At 48.8% G+C, this 24,329-nt stretch overlaps 1 protein-coding gene across 3 annotated transcripts in view; it reads left to right on the top strand.

The window, feature by feature from the left end:
* Positions 1 to 1,394: 1,394 nt before the first annotated feature.
* The window catches only part of BCAS4 (breast carcinoma amplified sequence 4), an 88,281-nt gene continuing 65,346 nt past the window's right edge, over positions 1,395 to 24,329 (top strand). For 2 of the 3 annotated variants that reach the window (XM_032256004.1, XM_032256005.1), the window contains exon 1: positions 1,432 to 1,669. In XM_032256004.1, coding sequence (XP_032111895.1) covers positions 1,490 to 1,669 — 180 coding nt within the window. In that variant the 5' untranslated portion in view covers positions 1,432 to 1,489. Of the gene's footprint in view, positions 1,670 to 24,329 lie in introns of all 3 variants that reach the window. The other variant, XM_032256003.1, reaches the window with a different exon arrangement.

The following is a 24,329-nucleotide window of genomic DNA, read 5'->3' as shown; positions in this document are numbered from 1 at the left end:
CCCAAGCTGGAGTGCAGTGGCAAAATCTCCACCCACTGCAACCTCTGCCTCCCAGGTTCAAGCGATTCTCCTGCCCCACCCTCCTGAACAGTTGGGATTTACAGGCGCATGTCACCATGCCAGGCTTTTTATTTTTTTGTAAGCAGAGATGGGGTTTCACCATGTTTGTCAGGCTGGTCTCAAACTCCTGACCTCGTGATCCACCCACCTCAGCCTCCCAAAGTGCTGGGATTACAGGCATGAGCCACCTTGCCAGGCAATCATTTTGTTTAAAGCCAATTTAACATTTAAAGAAAAGTCATCAGGCCGGGCGAAGTGGCTCACGCCTGTAATCCCAGCACTTTGGGAGGCTGAGGCGGGTGGATCACTTGAGGTCAGGAGTTCGAGACCAGCCTGGCCAACATGGCGAAAACCCATCTCTACTAAAAAATACAAAAGTTAGCCATGTGTGGTGACAGGCACCTGTAATCCCAGCTACTTGGGAGGCTGAGGCAGGGAGATAATTGCTTGAACTCAGGAGGTGGAGGTTGCAGTGAGCTGAAATCGCACTCTAGTCTGGGCGACAGAGACAGACTCCGTCTCCAAATAAATAAATAAATATTATCAAACAAAAATCAAAACTCTAGATTTTTCTCATGCCTATTTGCCTTTTAGTACTTTTCTCATTAGCACTGCTGGGGTGGTAGAAGGGGTGCGCCTCCCTCTCTTCAGCCCTAGGGCCTGTAAAGGGTCTAGACCAGCCTCCGAGGGCGTGGAGGGCGTGGGGGCAGTTGTCAAATTTAGTGTGCTCAATCATTTCCTGGTGAAGCTTATTTTAAAAGCTGCCCCTTGGAGGAAGACGAGCACCATTACACTCGGGCTTCCCTACCTTCTAGGACCCTCCGCCCGCTGCAAACTAGATGCTCTAGCAGGATGGGAACCGGCGGCGGCGGAGGCGGGGAGCAGCTTTGGGCTTCCTCTAAGATAGCGCCTCTTTAACCCGGACGCCCGTTGGAATCACCTGGGGAGCTTTAGAAACTACTGATGCCCAAGCCCCACCCCGAATGATTCCGACTTATTCGGCCTGGCGCGAGGCCTGGCTCCCGGGCTTTTAAAAGCTCCCCGGGGATTCTATTGTCCGCGGGGGCCGGGAGCCCGTGCTCTACCGGGATTCCGATGGGGAGGGGAGGCTTACCCCAGTAGTTCTCAAATTTAGTTTCGGTTCAACAATTTGGTTGGAACCACCGAGCAAACATCAAAAAATCCTGATGCCCAGGTCCCAACCCAGAGACTGTGTGATCCGGGCTTGGGAAATTCTGAAAGAGCTCCAGGTGACTGCCATCTGCAAGCGAGTTTGCAAAGCCCTGATGCCCAGGTGCTGCGGGGGCGGGCGTAGCGCGCGGCTCTCGCCACTGGGTGGCGCTGCCCGCTCGGCCCGGCGCTCCTGGAGCTGCGAGCCGCCGCCGCGGTGAGCGCACCTGCCCCTCCTCCGCCAGGCGGGCCGCGGGGCATGCAGCGGGCCGGGGGCGGGGCTCTGAGGCCGGGGCGCAACTACGGGCTCCCAGGCAGCCTCCGCCAGCTGGACCTCGCCGCCCTCCTGATGCTCCTCGTGGACGCCGACCGGCCGGAGCCCATGCGCAGCGGAGCGCGCGAGCTCGCGCTCTTCCTGACCCCCGAGCCTGGGACCGAGGTAGGGGACGGGGCTGTGGAGTTGCAGGAGAGGGGTCTCGCGGTTGGGGGTCCGGGCTCCAAATAGGGAACCTCGGCTTCGCCGGAGCATCCTCTCGCTCTCGGAGTTGGGGGGTCCGGGGATTCCCCTTTCCTGGAGGGTGGCTGCGGGGCGCCACCCAGAGATGCGCAGCGGGTCGCCCCTGCTCCTTCCTCTGGGCGACACCGGGCCCCGGAGGCCCAGACTCGCCTTCCCTCCCCACCCAGGTCCCCCAGCATCCGCTGGGTCCCGAGACGCCGCCCTTCGCCAGGCCGGCCCTGGGGGAGAGGGACCCCGGGACCGCCCCTGCCCTGGCTGTCCCCGAGCGGTGCCCCGGTCGAGCGGTGCCGCAGGCTGCGGCTGTGCGGGGAGCCCCGAGGCCGTGCTGCGCTGCTGCAGCTCGGAGCGAAAACACCACGCCTCTGTCTGCGCTTTCTATTTTAAAAGCACCAAATGAAAAGCAGATCCAAAACGAGACCCTCTACCTTCCGGCAGAAGGCATCTGTCGACGGTGCTGTGAGAAAGTTATTCACCCGAGTTCACTAGGAGTTATTTACGACCAGAAATTCAACCCATTTTCTTTTTAAACCACAAAAGCAGTTCGAGAGTATTTAAAATAAAGGCTGTGCACCCCTCTCTCTTTTCTCTCCCACCCTAATTCTAGTTTTCTTAGAAGACCAGCGTTAACGGTTTGGTGTAAATCATTCTGGACATTTAAAGTGCATTTATAGGGCCAGGCGAGGTGGCTCACGCCTGTAATCCCAGCACTTTGGGAGGCCGAGGCGGGCGGATCACGAGGTCGGGAGATCAAGAGCATCTTGGCTAACACGGTGAAACTCCGTCCCTACTAAAACTACAAAAAAATTTAGCCGGGCGTGGTGGCAGGCGCCTACAGTCCCAGCTACTCGGGAGACTGAGGCAGGAAAATCACTTGAACTCATAAGGCAGAGGTTGCAATGAGCCTAGATTGTGCCACTGCACTCCAGCCTGGGTGACAGAGCGAGACTTGGTCTAAAAAAAAAAAAAAAGGCACTACAAATGTAGATTTGTGTATATCTGTATATGTCTAGGCAAAGTATTGGCTCATACCAGTGTTCTCAGCATTCTGGGAGGCTGGGGCAGGAGGATGCCTGAGGTGGGGATGGGGATGGTGGACAGGGGAAGGTTGAGGCTGCAGTGAGCCTTGGTCATGCCACTGCACTCCAGCCTGGGCGACAGAGTGAGACTCTTTTTACAAAACCTGCCTCTCCAGGTGCGGTGGCTCACACCTGTAATCCCAGCACTATTGGAGGCCGAGGCTGTCGGATCACGAGATCAAGAGTTCAAGACCGGTCTAACCAACATGGTGAAACCCTGTCTCTAATAAAAACTTTTAAAAATTAGCTGGGCATGTAGTCCCAGCTACTTGGGAGGCTGAGTCAGGAGGGCATGTAGTCCCAGCTACTTGGGAGGCTGAGTCAGGAGAATTGCTTGAACCAGGAGGCAGAGGTTGCAGTGAGCTGAGACTGCACCATTGCACTCCAGCCTGGGCAACGAGTGAAACTCTCTCAAAAAAATGCATAAAATCTATCTTTCCATATATATATTTATTACATATATATATTTGTTTCTTTTTCTTTTTTCCTTTTTTTTTTTTTTTTTCCCATTTTTGAAAAAAACATTTTTTAGTTTTTTAGGGTTTTTTTTTTTTTTGAGACAGGGTTTCACTTTGTCACCCAGGCTGGAGTGCAGTGACACAATCAAACCTCAGTAGTGCAGCCTCAACCTCCTGGGCTCACACGATCCTCTCACCTCAGCTTCCCACATCGCCAGGACCACAGGCACACCACCATGTCAGGTTAACTTTTTAAACAAAGTTCTTTTGTAGAGACAAGGTCTCTATGTTGCCCAGGCTGGTCTTGAACTACTGGGACCAAGAGATCCTCCAGCTTCAGCCTCCCAAAGTGCTGGGCTTACAGGCTTGTACCATTGTGACTAGCCGATTTATGCTAGTTTTATTATTATCATTTTTTTGAGATGCAGGTTTCGCTGTTGTTGCCCAGGCTGGAGTGAAATGGTGCAGTCTCACCTCACTGAAACCTCTGCCTCCCGGGTTCAAGTGATTCTCCTACCTCAGCCTCCCCAGTAGCTGGGGTTACAGGCATGCACCACCACACCTGGCTAATTTTTGTATTTTTAGTAGAGATGGGGTTTTTCCATGTTGATCAGGCTGGTCTCGAACTCCTGACCTCAGGTGATCTGCCCACTTCGGCCTCCCACAGTGCTGGGATTGTAGATGTGAGCCACCTCGCCTGGCCTATATTAGTTTTTTTTTTTTCTTTTATCTCAGAAGTCACTGAGCTAATGGCCTATATGAGTTTTAAAGAAAACCTCGCTGCTGTAATACTGTCCTGCAACTTGCTTTTTTTTCTTTACTCAAAATCGCATGGGCAGATAGACGGGTGAGGGCAGCAGTGGGAAGGTATGGGGCTTCGATTTGGTGTGATGAACATGTTCTGGATGTTAGTTGTGATGGTTGCACAAATTTGTGAATATACTGAAAATTGAGGAATCGTACACTTTAAAAGGATGAGTTTTGTGGTTTGTGAATATTATCTCAATTTTAAAAATAACATGGAGGCAGGGCACAGTGGCTTCTGCCTGTAATTCCAGCGACTTGGGAAGCTAAGGTGGTAGGATCACTCGAGACCGGGAGTTCAAGCCCATTCTGGACAATGCAGGGAAACCCCTGTCTCTACAAAAAATGTTAAAAGATTAAAAACAATTTAAAAATTAAAAAGAACGTGAATATGTTTCCATAAACACCGTCGAATAGAAATATAATTGGAGCTACAAATGTGAGCCACCTATGCAATTTTTAGTGTTCTAGGAGCTACATGAAAAACCGGTGGCCGGGCACCATGGCTTAGGCCTGTAATCCCAGCACTTAGGGAGGCCAACACGGGTGGATCACTTGAGGCCAGGAGTTTGAGATCAACCTGGCCAACATGGTGGAACCCCGTCTCTACTAAAAAAAAAAAAACAAAAATTAGCCAGGCGTGGTGATGCATGCCTGTAACCCCAGCTACTCAGGAGGCTGAGGCACGAGAACCGCTTGAACCCAGGTGGCAGAGGCCACAGTGAGCCGAGATCACGCCATTGTACTCCAGCCTGGGTGATAGAGTGAGACTCTGTTTCAAAAAACCAAACCAAACAACAAAGAAAACCCAGAAGAGAGAGAAAAAGAGAAACAGGTAAATTAATTTCAATATATTTAAAGTGACAGTCTATCTGGGCCGGGTGCAGTGACTCACGCCTGTAGTCCCAGCACTTCAGGAAGCCAAAGCTGAGGATTGCTTGAGCCCAAGGAGTTCCAGACCAACCTGGGCAACATAGTGAGGCCCGCCTCTAGTTAATAAAAAACAAAAATAAAAAGTATATCCAAAACATTTCAACATGTGATCAACAGAAAAAAGTTAATGAGATTTCACATTCTGTTCTCTGTCTTGCATTTTCTTTCTTTTTTTTTTTTTTTTTTTGAGACGTAGTTTCACTCATGTTACCCAGGCTGGAGTGCCATGGCGCCATCTCGGCTCACCGCAACCTCCGCCTCCTGGGTTCAGGCAATTCTCCTGCCTCAGCCTCCTGAGTAGCCGGGATTACAGGCACGCACCACCACGCCCAGCTAATTTTTTGTATTTTTTTTTTTAGTAGAGACGGGGTTTCACCATGTTGACCAGGATGGTCTCGATCTCTTGACCTCGTGATCCACCCGCCTCGGCCTCCCAAAGTGCTGGGATTACAGGCTTGAGCCACCGCGCCCGGCCATGTCCTGCATTTTCAAAATCAGGCTTTTGACACAGAACTTTCAGTCCATCTCAGCTTGGACTGGCCACATTCGAAGTGTTCAGTAGTCCCATGAGATGTGTGGCTTCCATGTCCGAGAGCCTGGGTCTCCGTGACTCTCTGACTTCCTAGTGTCCCACGATGAAATGGTACTTGTACCCATCCCTGAGCACATACTGTGTGGCACCAGTTTGCCAAACTCTGTTCATGGCTTGTGTCATTGTCATGGCAGTGACCCAGTGACTGGGATGGTGTTATGTCGATTTTATGGCTCAGCATACGGAGGCTCTCACAGGCTAAAGGTGGTCGTGTGGATGTAGTGTAACTGACGAATCCTTCATGAATGGTTCAGGGCTGCTGCGTTTTGCCAGGCAGGGTCCTGGGGGAGGCTCAGCGCTCCCCAGGCACACTTTGGTCTAGTGTCCCAGGGACTCAGGGACAGACAGGTTGTCTATGACTTTTCACTGTCTTTAGTGTCCTGAGTGCGTTTTTTGTTTCTTCTCTCCCTTACTCAGCAGCAAGATGTCGTTGTGCCTGGTGGCTAAGTCCCAGCTTCATTTTGTCTCTATTAGGAATAGTCTTTAAGAGAAACGGCGTGTATTAATTTCATTTTCTCACTCAGGGCTCTCTTTAGCTCAGTCACGGATTTGCTAATGCTCATTTGTAATGGACATGTAATAAACAGCCCCAACTCCCTGTAGCTCCATGCAGCAATAACCCACTTAACGCACTTGCTGAAGTTTATTTACCAAAAGAGACAGAAGCTGCGCCAGAGCAGAGTCATGTGCAGCCTCCTCTTTTAAAGCCTAATTCATTAGCAGATCCCCAAGCTGGAACAGTTTCCAGGGGGGCAGATGAGCAGGAAAAGGGGAACCTGGTTTGCAAACAGGCCTGGACAGCAGCTTCCTCCCTACCAGCCTGCCTCCCAGGGACACTTTTGCCTCTTCTACAGAGCAGTAGGAATCTCAGTCCAGTCAGCCCCAGTCCTAGGGGGTCCTGGGCCTCCCATGAAGTGGGGCCTGCTTCATTCAGCCTCTCTACATTCCAAGTCCTTCCTGGAGCTGGGGACACCACAGGCAGTGAGACGCGCAAGGCCCTCGCCCCATGGCACTGCCAGACAATAAACACACAACAACGCCAGATGCAGTGGCTCACACCTATAATCCTAGCATTTTGGGAGGGTGAGGTGGGTGGATCCTTTGTGCCCAGGAGTTGGAGACCAGCCTGGGCAACGTGGCAAAATCCTGTGTCTACAAAAATTAGCTGAGCATGGTGATGGTGTGTGCCTGCAGTCCCAGCTACTAGGGAGGCTGAGGAAAGATCATCTGGGCTCTGGGAGGTAGAGGTTGCAGTGAGCTGAGATCACATGACTGCTCTTCAGCCTGGGCGACAGAGTGAGACCCATCTCAAAAAAGAAAACAAAGTCATAACAAATAAGACCTCTAAATTGTAATGAATGCTACGAAGCACACAATATGGGCAGATGTGAGATAGGGCGCCTGTGTGTGCACAGAGATTCAGGAGGGTGAACAGAAGGTTACTGTCTGGGTGGGTGCAATCATGGAGGTCTTCCCTGAAGCAGCACTGTCTTAGGATGAGCCCTGAGTCTGAATAGGAGTTGGCTGGCTGAGGAGATAAATACCCCAGGCAGAGAGAACAGTTCTTACAAAAGCCCTGGGCATGAAGCTGAGCATCTTGGGGGATAGAAGAGGGGGTCGGGGATGAAGCAGCAGGAGATGCAGCAAGTGAGGGGCACAGGCTCTGCCTGGACTTCATACTGCTTTCCCCAGACGGAGGAGCTGCGAAAGGGCAGTGCCTTGAGCGGGGTTGGCGGTGAGTTACTGTTTCCAGGGCCTCTGGGGTTTTCTGTTCAAACAGGTTCCCTGCCCCCCCTCTTTCTGGTGTGAACTTCCCCCTCACTTTTTTTTTTTTTGTTTTGTTTTTTTGAGACAGAGTCTCGCTCTGTCGCCCAGACTAGAGTGCAGTGGTGCAATCTCTGCTCACTGCAACTTCCACCTCCCAGGTGCAAGCGATTCTCCTGCTTCAGCCTCCCTAGTAGCTGGGACTACAGGTGCATGCCACCATGCCTAACTGATTTTTGTTTCAGTAGAGACAGGGTTTTGCCATGTTGGCCAGGCTCGTCTCGAACTCCTGACCTCAAGTGATCCACCCGCCTAGGCCTTCCAAAGTGTTGGGATAACAGGCGTGAGCCACCTCGCCCAGCCTGTACCTGGTACTTTTAACCACGCATGGATTAGCTCCGGGCTCTCAAACTGGTGGCCTAGAGGCCTCATCCAGCATCTGAACTGGTTCAAAGTTCAGCCCTTGTAGGGTTTTAGAAATGGACATTTTTCTTGGAAAAATCTGAGTTTCTTGCTTATTTTTAAAAATGGACAGTCTGGTGATACTAGGTCCATGTGCTCTAGTAGTGGCCCTCTGCCACAGCTGCACTTCTCCTTATTGTCACCCTCATCCTGAAGGCAGTGTCAGTTACCAGTTACCATTTACCTGCTGCTTGAACTTTTGATTTTTCTCTTTTCTTTCTTTTTTCAAAATGGAATCTCTGTCACCCAGGCCAGAGTGCAGCGGTACAATTTCGGCTCACCGCAACCTCCACCTCCCAGGTTCAAGTGATTCTCCTGTCTCAGCCTCCCGAGTAGCTGGGACTACAGGTCCCTGCCATCATGCCTGGCTAATTTTTGTGTTTTTAGTAGAGACAGGGGTTTCACCATGTTGGCCAGTCTGGTCTCGAACCCCTGACCTCAGGTGATCTGCCTGCCTTGGCCTCCCAAAGTGCTAGGATTACAGGCTTGAGCCACCGTGCCTGGCAAACTTTTGATTTTTCTAGTCAGGATGAGAGAAAAGGGAAATATTGCTCCAAGCTCTACTTGGAAAAAGTAGAAAAATGTAAATTAGCCAAAGGTGGCCTTGAGTTTCAAGAAAAATGTGCGAGAGGCGTTTTCTTTGTAGAAGCTAAGAATATTACGTCCAAGCTGCAAATATAGTGTGCCTACGAGAACCTTCCTAGCTTGCGTCCTTCTTGTGTGAACTGCTGGTCCCCTTTGGGCATTCAAATTTGGGGTGCTGGATTAGAAGTCTGCAGTGGGGGTCTGGGCAAGGTGGCTCATGCCTGTAATTTCAGTACTTTGGGAGGATGAGGCAGGTAGATCACTTGAGGTCAGGAGTTCGAGACCAGGCTGGCCAACATGGTGAAACCCTGTCTCTACTAAAAATACAAAATTAGTTGAGCGTGCTGGCAGGTGCCTGTAATCCCAGCTACTTGGGAGGCTGAGGCAGGAGAATTGCTTAAAGCTGGGAGGTGGAGATCCCATGTGCTGAGATCGCACCATTGCACTCCAGCCTGGGCAACAAGGGCAAAACTGCATCTAAAAAAAAAAAGTCTGTTGGGTGGTACTCCAGGGCATGGTCTACTGTCTCAAATATGTAGTTCCAAGATTTATTCCTTAAAACTTTTTCTGAGATGGGGTCTTGCTCTGTTGCCCAGGCTGGTCGTGAACTCCTGGGCTCAAGCTCAATCTGCCCACCTCGGCTCCCAAAGTGCCGGGATTACAGGTGTGAGCCACCACACCTGGCCAGTTTCTTAAATTGTATGGCAAACCTGCATTGTGCCAGACACTGCGTCAGGCACTGGCTGAGACCAGCCAGACAGGTGGGGAGGAAGATGAGCAGACTAGCAACAAACAGAGTGACTAAGTGGTGATGAGCGCCACGCAGGAGACACCTGAGGGGTGATGCAGGCTGAGGGGAAGGAGGATGGAAAGGGCCAGAGATCAAAGATCTGCCAGCAGATGGCTGGCCACAGGGGAAAGATGAGGAACTGGGAGGTGCCTGAGTAGAGGGACCTCGGTGACCACAGCAAGCATCAGGGGAGGTAGACAGGGCCACACCAGGGCCCGGGTCCCCAGGGGAGAAGTCTGGATTCTGTTCTAGGGTCATGCATAAAGGACAGGATCTGATTTATCAACTTGTGCTAGGCGTAGTAGCTCACGCCTGTAGTCCCAGCATTTTGGGAGGCTAAGGTGAGAGGATCGCTTGAACCCCAAAGTTTGAGGCTGCAGTGAGCTATGAGTGCCCCTGCACTCTAGCCTGGGTGACAGAGCAAGACCCTGTCTCAACGATAATAACAAATGAAAAGATTCACAGACCTGTGGCTACGGTGCTAGAATGTATTGGGGGGACCACAGTGGCAGCAGGGACACCGGAGGCGGCTGCCTCGCCATCCAGGTGGACAAGGACTGAGCTGGCTGCCTCCCTGCACCAGAACCTTCCAGGGCATGAAGAGCCAGGGCCAAGGCAGGTGCTGGGAGAGGCAGCCTCTCTCATATGTACCTGACTTTCTACCCACAAAACCTCCCAGCTGTGGAGGGAGCCTGCCTCAGGGCTCTGGCAACCTTTTATGATAGGACATGTCCTTGCTTTGGGTGAGGGTCTGCCTAGAGCCTTGGATGAAGGTTCCCCATCTGGCTAATCCTCAGCATCACACAGAAGCCTTAAAACAAACACGTTTGGCCAGGAATGTTGCCTCATGCCTGTAATCCCAGCATTTTGGGAGGCTGAAGTGAGCAGATCACTTGAGGTCAGTAGTTCGAGATCAGCCTGGCCAACATGGTGAAACGCCATCTCTATTTAAAAAAAAAATACAAAAATTAGCTGGGCATGCCAGTGGGCACCTGTAATCCCAGATACTTGGGAGGCTGAGGCAGGAGAATTGTTTGAACCTGAGAGGCAGAGGTTGCCCTGAGCCGAGATCACACCACCATACTGCAGCCTGGGTAAGAGAGAGTGAGACTCTGTCTCAAAAAACAAACAAAACACGTTGGCTGAGCATGGTGGCTCACGCCTGTAATCCAGCACTTTGGGAGGTTGAGGTGGGCAATCACTTGAGGCCAGGAGTTTGAAACCAGCCTGACTAACGTGGCAAAACCCAGTCTCTACAAGAAATACAAAAAAGCCAGGTGTGGCGGTGTGCGCCTATAGTCCCAGCTACTTGGGAGGCTGGGGCATGAGAATCGCTTGAACCCGAACTGTGGAGGTTGCAGTGAGCCGAGATCACACCACTGCACTCCAGCCTGAGTGACAGAGCAAGCCTCCATCTCAAAAAAAAAAAAAAAAAAAAAAGTAAAAAATAAAGTAAATTGGAGTTGGTTTTTAAAAATATATATATATGTATATATATATGTATATATCTGTATATATATATGTATATATATGTATATATACATATATATTTTTTTTTTAAGAGACAGGATTTCACTGTATTGCTCAAGCTGGTCTTGAACTCCTGGTTAAGCAGTCCTCCCACCTTGGTCTCCCAAAGTGCTGGAATGACGAGTTTTAGCCACCACGCTTAGCTGGTTTTATTTTTTTAAAAATTTTGTCTAAAAATGTATGCACATGTTACAAATCCAAAAGACCCTGTGGCCGTGGAGGGATGTGGGAGCACTGCCTCCCCAGTCCTCAGCCCTGTGCCCCTCCCCGATCCCCCTGCTGTTCATTTCCCATGTCCCCCTTCTGGGCAGGTAGGACAAGGAAGTCCCTACCTCCTGCTACCTCCAGTCTCTACATCATGCTTTTTTTTTCTGAGACGGAGCTTCGATTTTTGTTGCCCAGGCTAGAGTGCAATGGTGTAATCTTGGCTTACTGCAACCACTGCCTCCATGGTTCAAGTGATCCTCCTGCCTCAGACCCCTGAGTATCTGGGATTACAGGCATGTGCCACCACAACCAGCTAATTTTTTTTTTTTTTTTTTGTATTTTTTTTAGTGGAGACAGGGTTTCACCATATTGGCCAGGCTGGTCTCAAACTCCTAACCTCAGGTGATCCACCTGCCTCAGTCTCCCAGAGTGCTGGGATTACAGGAGTGAGCCACCGTGCCTGGACCCATGCCTTTTTCACTCATGTCTTGGAGATCTTTCTGTATGAGCGCACAGGAGGCACCTGATTATTTTCAGCAGTTAGACAGAACTTTATTGTCTGTCTAAATGACACTTTAGGTAACCATTCCTCTGTTGACAGACAGTTAAGTCACGTGGAATCTTTTGCTGTCACAAAGTGTCCTGCAATAAATATCTCTGCACATACATCATTTTGCATTTATGCAAATATGTAGGATAAATACCTAGGAGATGTATTACTGCGTCTGAGGGCACCTGCATTTTAGACAAGATCAGGTATGTTTAGGGTAGTGTGGCCATAGACAGCACATGAGTTTTATTTTTATTTTTTGTTCTTTTGTGTGTCTCGTGTGTGTGTGTGTGTGTGTGTGTGTGTGTGTGTGTGTGTGTGTGTGTGGTTTTTTCCTTTTTAATCTTTTTTTTTTTTTTTCTGGCACATGCATTTTAAATGTTGGCTGCTGTTGCCAAATTATCCTTCCTGGAAGTCAGGGTCTGTGTGATTTTAGAGCAGACTAGTCAGCCCTTTCTGGACATTCGGACCTTAAGATCAAGGATCCTTTTGGGACCAGGACCGGAACTCTGTCCTGCCTTGAGGACCTGAGAGGAAGAGTTCCCGTGTTTCTCCTGGGTGGTGGGTCATTGTTTAACCTGCCAGCTCCTTCCTGTTTGTAGTTCATACCTAACGCTACTCGGAGAATCACTTCATTTGCTCCCTGGCTTCTGGGTCTTTCAACCTTCATTTCATCTCTTGTCCTGTGCATAGAGATGAGAATGCTTTTTCTGCCTGGGCTGAACGGACCCTACTATTCTAAGAGTATTCTTCAGTGGTGTGTGTGTGTGTGTGTGTGCACGCGCATGCACGCACTTGCATGCAGCATTACTGAGATGTGATTTGCATACATACAATTCACCTGTTTAAAGTGTATAATTTAATGGCTTTTAAGATATTCACATAATTGTACAACCATCAACCACAACCAATTTTAGAACATTTTTATGACCCCAAAAGGAAGCACTGCACCCATTATCTCCCATTCCCCAACTGCCCCCCACTGCCACGAATCTTCTTTCTGTCTCTCTAAATTTGCCTGTTCTGGTCATTTCATATGTGTTTGTGTTTTAAAAACACAGAGATTGGCCAGAGGCTTGAAGGCCACATTCAGCCTACAGACAGTTATATTTGGCCATCATAGTGCTTTTTAATTTACCAGGCTAGTTTTGAACATTTTGAAATCAAGAGAATTTGCATAAACATCTGGATCACCATTTGTCTTGAACAAATTAGGGTTGGCACCTCCCTACCTGGCACAAGCTGGGGCCCCGTAGCAGCCACCCCATTTAAATAGGGCCTGGGGTCTCCTGTTTGCTGCAGCCTCCACCACTCCCTGTTGTCTCCCTGACCTGGAGGCTGAATGTCACCTGCTCTTTATGACCCCACTTACACTGCTATTTTTCCTAGAGATAAGTGAAATCTCTGTCAAAAGTGGGAAACTGGCTGGGCGCGGTGGCTCGCATGTGTAATCCCAGCACTTTGGGAGGCTGAGGCTTGTGGATCACCTGAGTTCAGTAGTCTGGCCAACATGGTGAAACCCCATCTCTATTAAAAATACAAAAAATAGCCAGGTATGGTGGTGCACACCTGTAGTCCCAGCTACTTAGGAGGCTCTAAGGTAGGAAAATCGCTTGAACCCAGGAGACGGCGGTTACAGTAAGTCGAGATTGCGCCATTGCACTCCAGCCTGGGCAAGAGAGCAAGACTCTGTCTCAAAAAAAAAAAAAAAAAGTGGGAAATGGAAAATCAACACTTTGCAGAAAATCATCTTCAGCACAGCCCACTTCTCTTGTATTTATTACCTGCATGGCTTCTGTGTCATTTGAGTTTGAAGACCCTAATAGGGTCATCTTATACGGAGGCGGCATCTCACTGGGAGTGACCCAGAGTGACTTAGTAGACTTCTTTACGTTCTGTCATGAGACAGAGTCTGCAGATTGTTTTTCTCACAATTTTCTTTTTCATAGACGGAGTCTTGCTCTGTCACCCTCGCTAGAGTGCAGTGGTGTGATTTCGGCTCACTGCAGCCTCCGCCTCCCAGATTCAAGAGATTCTCCTGCCTCAGCCTCCCAACTAGCCAGGATGACAGGTACCCACCACCACACCTGGCTAATTTTCATAGTTTTAGTAGAGACGGGATTTCACCATCTTGGCCAGGCTGGTCTCGAATTCCTGATCTCATGATCCACCTACCTTGGCCTCCAGAAGTGCTGGGATTACAGGCGTGAGCCACTACACCTGGCCTTCTCACAATTTTCAAATGTGGAATCAGAAGCACAGAGATGGTCAGAGGTGCGGTTGAGACCACACAGCGTAACATACAAGGCTGGGACTAAGGAGCAGCCCCGGCTGCTGTTCTCAGGCTGCAGCTCTTCCAGGCAGCGCAAGTCCTCCCCCACCCCTTCCCTTCTCTCTCTCCTCCCTTTCATCTTCCTTTCTTTTCTGCAATGAATATTCATGACTACTGTATTGATTACCAATCACTGGGTGGCAAACTACCCCAAACCTTAGCAGCTTCAAGCAAGTGCCGTTTCATGGGTTCACGCATGCATGGGCTGCATTCAGTGGGAGGACTGGCCACCCTGGCAGGTCCGGCACGGCCTTGCCCATGTGTCTAGTGTTGGTGCTGGCTAATGGCTGGGGCATCTCATTTCCTCCATGTGGCCTCTCAACCTCTGGGGCCTCTCTCACTGTGTGGCCTCTACAGAAGAGTTGCCTGGACTTCTTTTTTTCTTAAGTTTTATTGCTTAATTTTTAATTTTTGTGAGCATATAGGAGGTACGTATATTCAGGGGGTACATGAGATGTGTTGATACAGGCATGCAGTGTGAAATAAGCCCATCATGAAGAATGGGGTATCCATCCCCTCAAGCATTTATCCTTTGAGTTACAAACAGTCCCATTACACTCGTGTGTGTGTGTGTGTGTGTGTGTGTGTGTGAGTGTGTGTGTGTGTGTGTGTGTGTGTGTGACCGAGTCTTGGTCTATTGCCCATCTGTTGGCTCACTGCAACCTCTGCCTCCTGGGGTCAAATGATTCTCATGTCTCAGCCTCCCAAATAGCTGGGATTACAGGCATGTGCCACCACACATGACTAATTTTTGTATTTTTAGTAGAGATGGGGTTTCACCATGTTGGCCAGACTCGTGACCTCAGGTGATCAGACTCCTGACCTCAGGTGGTGTTCCCGCGTCAGCCTTCCAAAGCACTAGGATTACAGGTGTGAGCCACTACGCCTAGTCCAATTACACTCTTTATTTTATTTTATTATTATTTTTTGAGACAGGACCTTACTCTGTCACCCAGGTTGGAGTGCTGTGGTGGAATCTTGGCTCACTGAGACCTCCACCTCCAGGGCTGAAGCAGTCTTCCTACCTTAGCCTCCCAAGTAGCTGGGCTGCAGGTATGTGCCACTACGCCCAGCTAATTTTTTTTTTTTTTTTTTTTGTAGAGATGGGGTTTCACCATGTTGCTCAGGCTGGTCTCAAACTCCTGACCTCAAGTGATTTGCCTGCCTCAGCCTCCCAAAGTACTGGAATTATAGGCATAGGCCACTGCGCCTGGCCTTTAAGTTGTTTTATTTTTTATTTTTTAATTTCAGTAGGTTTTTGGGGAGCAGGTGGTGTTTGGTTATATGAGTAAGTTCTTTAGTGGTGATTTCTGAGATTTTGGTGCATGTGTCACCTAAACAGTGTTCACAGTACCCAGTGTGTAGCCTTTTATCCCTCAGCCCCTCCCACCCTTTTCCCTAAGTCCCTCAAGTCCAGTGTATCATTCGTATGCTTTTGCATCCTCATAGCTTAGCTCCCAGTTACGTGAGTGAGAATGTACGAGGTTTGATTTTCCATTTCTGAGTTACTTCACTTAGAATAATGGTCTCCAGTTACATCCACGACGTTGCTGCAAATGTCATGATTTTCTTTTTATGGCTGAGTTGTATTCCATGGTATATGTATGTATCTATACCATATATTCTTTATCAACTTGTTGATTGATGGGCACTTGAGCTGGTTCTGTATTTTTGCGATTGCTATAAACATGCATGTGCAAGTATCTCTTTCGTATAATGACTTCAAGATGCCCAGGGGTGGGATTGCTGGGTCAAGTGGTAGATCTACTTTTAGTTCTTTAAGGAATCTCCACACTGTTTTCTATAGTGGTTGGACTAGTTTACATCCCCGCTAACTGTGGAAAAGTGTTCCCTTTTCACCACATCCACTAATTTTATATTTTTAGTAGAGACATCTATTTTTTTTTTTTTTGATTTTTTGATTACAGCTGTTCTTGCAGGAGTAAGGTGGGATCACATTGTGGTTTTGATTTGCATTTCCCTGATCATTAGTGATATTGAGCATTTTTTCATATATTTTTTGGCCATTTGTGTATGAGAATTGTCTCTTCATGTCCTTAGCCACTTTTTGATGGAATTGTTTTTTTCTTGTTGATTTGAGTTCCTTATAGGTGGTGGATATTAGTCCTTTGTCGGATGTGTAGATTGTGAAGATTTTCTCCCACTCTGTGGGTTGTCTGTTTACTTGGCTGGTTATTTTCTCTTGCGGCACAAAAGCTTCTTAGTTTAATTAAGTCTCATCTATTTATCTTTGTTTTGTTGCATTTGCTTTTGGGTTCTTGGTCATGAAGTCTTTGCCTAAGTCAGTGTCTAGAAGGGGTTTTCCAATGTTACCTTCTAGAATTTGCATGGTTTCTGGTCTTAGATTTAAGTGTTTGATCCATCTGGAGTTGATTTTGTATAAGGTGAGAGATAAGCGTCCAGGTTCATTCTTCTACATGTGGCTAGCTAGTTATCCCAGCAACATTTGTTGAATAGGGCGTCCTTTCCCCACTTCATGTTTTTGTTTGCTTTGTCAAAGGTCAGTTGGCTGTAAGTATTTGGGTTTATTTCTGGGTTCTCTGTTCTGTTCCACTGCTCTATGTGCCTATTTGTTGTTGTTGAGATGGAGTTTCACTCTTGTTGCCCAGGCTGGAGTGCAGTGGTGCAATCTCGGTTCAGTGCAACCTCCGCCTCCCAGGTTCAAGCGATTCTCCTGCCTCAGCCTCCTGAGTAGCTGGGATTACAGGCGCCCGCCACCATTCCTGACTAATTTTTTTGTATTTTTAGTAGAGACAGGGTTTTATTATGTTGGCTAGGCTGGTCTTGAACTCCTGACCTCAGGTGATCCAACCACCTTGGCCTCCCAAAATGATGGGATTACAAGCATGAGCCATGGCGCCTGGCTGTGTGCCTTTGTTTATTTATTTATTTTAGAGTCTCTCTCAGTTGCCCAGGCTGGAGTGCAGTGGCGCCATCTCGGCTCACTGCAACCTCAGCCTCCTGGGTTCAAGTGATTGTCCTGCCTCAGTCTTCTGAATGGCTGGGATTACAGGTGCATACCACCACACCCAGCTAATTTTTATATTTTTAGTAGAGACAGAGTTTCACCATGTTGGTCAGGCTGGTCTTGAACTTCTGACCTTATGATCTGCCGCCTAGGCTTCCCAAAGTGCTGAGATTACAGGCGTGAGCCACCATCCCCAGCCTGTGCCTATTTTTATACCAATAAAATGCTCTTTTGATGATGATGGCCATATATACATATTTATGTATATGAAATATATATGAAGCATATATATGTGAAGTATTTATATGAAATATATATGAATGAAATATATATGATATATATTTATGAAAAAAATATATATATTTCTTGAGATGGAGTCTTGCCCTATTGCCCAGGCTAGAGTGCAGTGGTGCCATCTTAGCTCACTGCAACTTCTGCCCCCTGGGTTCAAGCAATTCTCCTGCCTCAGCCTCCGCAGTAGCTGGGATTACAGGCGTGCACCACCACGCCTGGCTGATTTTTATATTTTAGTAGAATCGTGGTTTCCCATATTGGCTAGGCTGGTCTTGAACTCCTGACCTTAAGCCATCAATCCACCTCAGCCTACCAATATGCTGGGATTACAGGCGTGAGCCACTGCACCCAATCCTTATAGTATATTTTGAAATCAGGTAACATGATGCCTCCAGATTTGTTCTTTTTGCTTAATTTTGCTTTGGCTATGCGGGTTTTAGGATTGTTTTTTTCTAGTTCCGTGAAGGACGATGGTGGTATTTTGATGGGAATTGCATTGCATTTGTAGGTGACTTTTGACAGTGTGGTCATTTTCCCAATATTGATCCTACGCATCCATGAGCATGGGATGTACTTCCATTTGTTTGTGTCATCAATGATTTCTTTCAGAAGTGTTTTGTAGTTTTCTTAGAAGTCTTTCACCTCCTTGGTTAGGTATATTCCTAAGTATTTTTTTATTTTTTGCAGCTTTTGTAAAAGGAGTTCTTGATTTGATCCTCAGCTTGGTTGCTGTTGGTGTATAGCAGTCTCCTAATTTGTGTACATTGGTTTTTGTATCCTGAGACTTGGCTGAATTCATTTACCAGTTGTAGGAGCTTTCTGAAGGAGTCTTTAGGGTTTTCTAGGTATATGATTATGTCATCGGCAAACAGTGACAGTTCGACTTTCTTTTTACCCATTTGGATGCCCTTTATTTCTTTCTCTTGTCTGATTGCTCTGACTAGGACCTTTAAGTTATTTTAAAATGTACAATTAAGTTATTGTTGATTCTTGTTGTCCCGTGGTGCCGCCTGGACTTTCTTATGTGGCTTCTGGTTTCCCAGAGGGTGAATCAGAAGCTTCGAGGTGTCTCAAGGCCTAGAACTGGAAGTCACAGAGCCTTGCTCCCATCACATCCTGTTGGCCCAAGCAAGTCACAGGCCAGCCTAGATTCGGCGGTGGGGAGGAATGGATCCCGCGTCTTCACCGGAGGAGCTGCAAGGTCCTTTTGCAAAAGCAGTGTGGGATGGGAGGGAGTTGGAGGGCCATCTTTGAAACTTAAGTACCTATCATTTGCCAGACTTCATTCTAGGCTGTGGGAATTGAAAGGTGAATGAAAGAGATGAAAACCTGTGCCCTCCAGAGGTTTCTTGTGGTGAGGAGATGACAGGAAACAAGTTGAGAAAAATAGGTGGTATGTTAGGTGGTAATAAACGCTAACAAGAAAAGTAAATTGGGGAAGGAGGACCAGGAGTAGGGGAGCTACAGGGTCAGGGAAAGCCTCACTGAGAAGAAATATTTGAGTAAAAGCTGGAAGGAAGTGAGAGACAATTTTCACCAGTAAAGGGAACAGCAGGTGCAAAGGCCCTGTGGTGAGGCTTTGGCTAGTGTTGTGGGTGGGGGCTGGGCAGCGGGCATGGAAATCAGGAGGAGGTGGAGTCTCCAGATAGGGTAGGGCTGGCAAGGCCCCCCTTTGGTGTTTTCTGAGAGGGTGGAAGATGAAGGAGGACTCTTAAAAAATTGAAACCAGGCATGGTGGTGCCCATCTGTAGTCCCAGCTTCCCAGGAGGCTGAGGTTGGAGGATCCCTGGAGCCTAGGAGTTGGAGGCTGCAGTGAGCTGTGATCCCACCTCTGCACTCTAGCCTGAATGACAGAGTGAGATCATGTCTCTAAGAAAAAAAGTTGATATATGATTCACTTATACATTTATGATTTTAAAGTGTATAATTTGTTGGCTCTTAGCATGTTTACTTTGTTGTGTAGACATCACCATGAGCTAATTCCAGAACATTTCCATGACCCAAAAACCCCATCACCGGACTGGGCATGGTGGCTCACACCTGTAATCCCAGCACTTTGGGCGGCCAAGGTGGGTGGATCACGAGGTGAGGTCAGGTGTTCGAGACCAGCCTGGCCAAGATGGTGAAACCCCATCTCTATGAAAAATACAAAAAATTTGGCGGGCATGGTGACACATGCTTGTAATCCCAGCTACTCAGGAGGCTGAGGCAGAAGAATCGCTTGAACCCAGGAGGCGGAGATTGCAGTGAGCCGAGATCATGCCACTGCACTCCAGCCTGGGCACCAGAGAGAGGGTCTGTCTCAAAAAAAAAGAAAAAAAGAAATCCCATCAGCATTAGCAGTTATTCCCTCCTCTCCCTGCCAGTCCATCCAGAGGGGCAACCACAAATCTACTTCTTTCCGTCTCTGTGGATTTGCCTTTCTCTCTGGACATTTCTTTTCTTTTCTGAGATGGAGCCTCACTCTATAGGCCAGACTGTGCAGTGACATAGTCTTGGCTCACTGCAACCTCTGCCTCCAGGGTTCAAGTGATTCTCGTGCCTCAGCCTCCCGAGTAGTTGAGACTACAGGCTTATGCCACCATGTCTGGCTAACTTTTGTAGTTTTAGTAGAGATGGGGTTTCACCATGTTGGCCAGGCTAGTTTCAAACTCCTGACCTCAAGTGATCTGACCGCCTTGGCCTCCCAAAGTGCTGAGATTACAGGCGTGAGCCACTGGGCCTGGTCTGGACATTTCTTAGAAATGGAATCATGTCATGCGTGACTTTTTGTGCCTGGCTCTTCTCACTTAGCATTGCGTTTTCAAGAATCGTCCATGTTGTAGTGTGCATCAGTGCTTCATTGCTTTTTATTGACAAATGATATTCTATTGTATGGATACGCCACATTTTGTTTGTTCATTCATCAATTAATGGGCATTGGGTTGTTTCTTTTTTTTTTTTTTTTTTTTTAAGAGACAAGGTTTCACTATTTTTTTCCCCAGGCTGGAGTGCAGTGGCTGTTCACAGGCGCGATCCCACTACTGATCAGCACGGGAGTTTTGACCTGCTCCGTTTCCGACCTGGGCCAGTTTACCCCACCTTAGGCAACCTGGTGGTCCCCCGCTCCCGGAGGTCACCATATTGATGCCGAACTTAGTGCGGACACCCGATCGGCATAGCACACCACAGCCCAGAACTCCTGGGCTCAAGCGATCCTCCCACCTCAGCCTCCCGAGGAGCTGGGATTACAGGCACCCGCCACCGCGCCCGGCTATTTTTTTTTTAATTGAGATGCAGTCTTGCTCTGTGTCCCAGGCTGGTGCGCAGTGACGTGGTGTTAGCTCACTGCAAATTCCGCCTCCCAGTTTCAAACAATTCTCCTGCCTCAGCCTGCCAAGTAGCTGGGACTACAGGCTTGTGCCACTATGCCCAGCTCATTTTTGTAGTCTTAGTAGAAACAGGATTTCGCCATGCTAGCCAGGCTGGTCTCGAACTCCTAACCTCAAGTGACCTGCCTGCCTCAGCCTCCCAAAGTGCTGGAATTGCAGGCGTGAGCCACTGCACTCAGCCTTTTCTACTTTTTGACTGTAATAAATATTGTGCAAGTTTTTGTGAGAGCATATGTTTTCATTTCTTTTTATTTTTCTTTTTTTGAGACAGGGTCTTGCTTTGTTGCCCAGGCTGAAGTGCAGGGGCGCCATCATGGTGCCTTGATCATCTGAGTTCAAGCCCTTCTCCCACCCCAGCATCCGAAGTAGCTGGGTCTGTAGGCACAGGCCACCATGCCTGTCTAATTTTTGTAGGTTTTTTTTTTTTTTTGTAGAGATGGTGTCTCACTATGTTGCCCAGGATGGACTTGAACTCCAGGATGGGCTTAAGTGATGTGCCTGCCTCAGCCTCCCAAAGTGCTGGGACTACATGTATCAGCCACTGTGCCTGGCCTGTTTTCATTTCTTTTGGGTACACCGCTTGGTCGTAAGGTGACTCCGTGTTCCTTTTGAGGAGATGCTGGGCTGGTTTTCAGAGCAGCTGCGCCGTTGTACCCTTGCCCCCAGCAGTGCGTGAGCTTCCAGTTCCTCCGCATCCTCGCAGCCCTCATCAGTTTCCATTTTTGTGATTGCAGCCATCCCTGTGAGTGCAAAGTGGTACAGTGGAGGATTTGGGGTGGGGAGAGCTTTTGATTTGTTTGTTGGTTTTTGAAATGGAGTTTTGCTCTTGTTGCCCAGGCTGGAGTACAATGGCATGATCTCGACTCACTGCAACCTCCACCTCCCGGGTTCAGGTGATTCTCCTGCCTCAGCCTTCCTGAGTAGCTGGGATCACAGGCATGGGCCACCACACCTGGCTAATTTTGTATTTTTAGTAGAGACGGGGTTTCTCCATGTTGGTCAGGCTGGTCTTGAACTCCCGATCTCAGGTGATCCACTCACCTCAGACTCTCAAAGTGCTGGGATTACAGGCATGAGCCACCGCGCCGAGCCTAGGGCTTTTGTTTTAGCAAGACCGCACAGAGTAGATTGAAGGGTAGTAAGAACAGGAAGCCAGGACCAGTGACCAGGCTACTGCAGTAGTCCTGGCAAGAGATGATGGTGCCTTGTGCCAGGGTGGTTGGTTGTATGGGCGAGAGAGTGAAGTAGTTGGATTTGGGTAGAGACATTTTGAAGGTAGAACTGAGAAGCCTTGCTGGCAGATTGGATGGGGTGGGAGGTGGGAGAGAAGAGTCCAGGGTGCTCGGAAGTATGTGGCCTGAGCAAGGGGACGATGCAGTTTCCGTCGGTGGAGTTAGAGAGGATCATGGGTGGAGGATCTTTTTGTGTTTTTTCGTACCAGTCTCTTGGTGAGCAGGGCCAGCCCCTCTCCGTTTTCTGGGCATTCCCAGATGGAAAGCTAGTACTACCATTGTGAGAAGCAGGGATGTGGGAAAAGAAAGTGAAAACCATAATTTGCAGGTGTTTAAAAAAAAAAAAACAACCCACTCACCATCTCCACCAGTCCGTTTCCGAATGTCACTTATAGTCAGCCTCTCACCTCCTCCCCTCTGAGTGAAGCCATTTCTGCCCAGGGAGCTGCAGAGAACAGCAAGGGCATTCATTTGCTCACAGGCTGTTACAAAGGCACGTGGGCTGCAGCTTGGGGACTCTCGTTTCTGAGGCCACTTAGAGGATTATCCTGTGAGAAAACTGTCCCGTGAGTGATTTGTGGGCATGGTGGGCTGGCTTATCCTGAGCGCCTTCCTGTTAGTTGGGTGAACCAGACAGTCAGCAAACACTCTCTAGTTTCCCTCCTGCTTTTGGGAACCTCCTTAGGTACCAGGGGGTGAGGTAGGGGACTGACCATAGCTGACGAGCAGCAACGAAGGGAACATATTTCTTTTTCTTTGCTTTTTTTGAGAGAAGTCTTGCTGTGTCATCCAGGCTGGAGTACAGTGGCGCGATCTCAGCTCACTGCAACCTCTGCCTCCCAGGTTCAAGCGATTCTCCTGCCTCAGCCTCCCGAGTAGCTGGGATTACAGGCGCCTACCCTGCCACACCCAGCTAATTTTTTGTATTTTTAGTAGAGACTGGGTTTCACTGTGTTAGCCAGCATGGTTTCGATCTCCTGACCCCATGATCCGCCCACCTCAGCCTCCCAAAGCGCGAGATTACAGGCATGAGCCACGGTGCCCGGCTGAGGGGATGCATTTCTAACCTCCCCAAAGACGTCTTGTCTTTGTTTTGAGACAGTCTTGTTCTGTCACCCAGGAGTGCAGTGACACATCACAGCCCACTGTAGCTGCGACCCCCTGGGCCCAAGTGACCCTCCTGCCTCAGCCTCTCAAGTAGCTGAGACCACACAGGCATGCACCATTATGCCCAGCTAGTTTTTTTTTTTTTTTAATTATTTTTAGAAACAAACTCTCCCCGTTGCTGGACTGTAACTCCTGGGCTCAAGCGATCCTCCAACCTTAGCCTCCCGGTGTTGGGATTATAGGCATGAGCCACCGTACCCGGCCCCAGTGAACATCTGGTTACACATTCTAGCTCTGGAGTTAGAGTGCTCAGGGTCAAATTCTGGCTTTGATATTGATTAGCTGCGTGACCTTGAATAAGAGACTTAACCTCTCTGATCCTCTGTTTCTCAATCCATAAAACGAGGGAAATAGTAGTAACTGCTGCACAGGGCTCTTGTGAGAAGTAAGTGAGGTAATTCTGATACAGTGATTAGCCCTTGTTTTTATTCTATGGTAAGAGAGATTGGGTGGGTGCAGTGGCTCATGTTTATAATCTCAGCACTTTGGGAGGCTGAGGCAGGAGGATTGCATGAGGCCAGGAGTTCGAGACCAGCCTGGGCAACATAGTGAGACCCCTGTCTCTACAAAAATTAAAATACAAAAAAGAGAGAGCTAGCTATGGAAAGCAACCCCTCATCATGCACCTGCTATGTGTCAGCATCCGTTAAATGAGTTAGCCACATTTAGGACGTCAGGTTAACCTTCTGACCACTCTGCCAAAAGGGCATGATGGTTCCTGTCACAGGAGAGCCAGCAGCAGTGAAATGCAGAAGTGAAGCCATTGGGTTCCAGCTGCACAGCTGGCAGAGGGGGAAGGTGAACCCAGCAGTGCCGTGACCACGCCATGCTCTTCCTGAGCGGGCCAGGATGGGTTGTGATACGCTTCCCATAAGCACAGCGCTGCAGAGACATCTCAGGAAGGAGGCATCCCACCCAGCTGGGGCGTGGGCTCCCATGGCCTCCCACGCAGTTTGTGTGTTCCTAAGCGTGTCTGGACCCGGGTCTGTGTTGCATGCACCTGCGCTCCCAGCATCTCTCTGTCACCCGCTGCACCCCGCTCCTCTCCTCTCTCTCTTTCCCCTGGGTCAGAAAGAACAACCAAACTTCCCCCTCTCCCACCAAGGTGACCTCTTGGCTTCATCTTTTCTCCCTTGGGGTGATAATGATATTTTCTCATTGTAATTTAACTTGGGTGGGGGATGATCTTTCTTCTTCCCAGTCTTCCCGCCTGTCTCCCTCATTGAGGCACAGAAATAGTCCCAGCTGTGAGATGAAGGTTGCAGGGTTTAAAATTGCAACTTGGTACTATTTATACTCCAGCCTGAAAGATGTTTTTTTGCGCAGTCGTTTATTTTGTTGTGGTGGAGATGGCTCATGCTGGAGGCAGCAGGAACTGGTGCTGTATAAACAGTTCTCTGGGGACAAGTGGGTGGCGAGGGAGCCTTCAGGTGCAGGGGGCGGGGA

The sequence above is a fragment of the Sapajus apella genome, unplaced genomic scaffold, assembly GCF_009761245.1.
Source record: "Sapajus apella isolate SASKATOON/1434 unplaced genomic scaffold, GSC_monkey_1.0 scaffold92, whole genome shotgun sequence".
NCBI classification, from domain to species: domain Eukaryota; kingdom Metazoa; phylum Chordata; class Mammalia; order Primates; family Cebidae; genus Sapajus; species Sapajus apella.
Note: the sequence above shows the minus strand (reverse complement) of the source record. Positions and strands in the feature narration are given on the sequence as shown.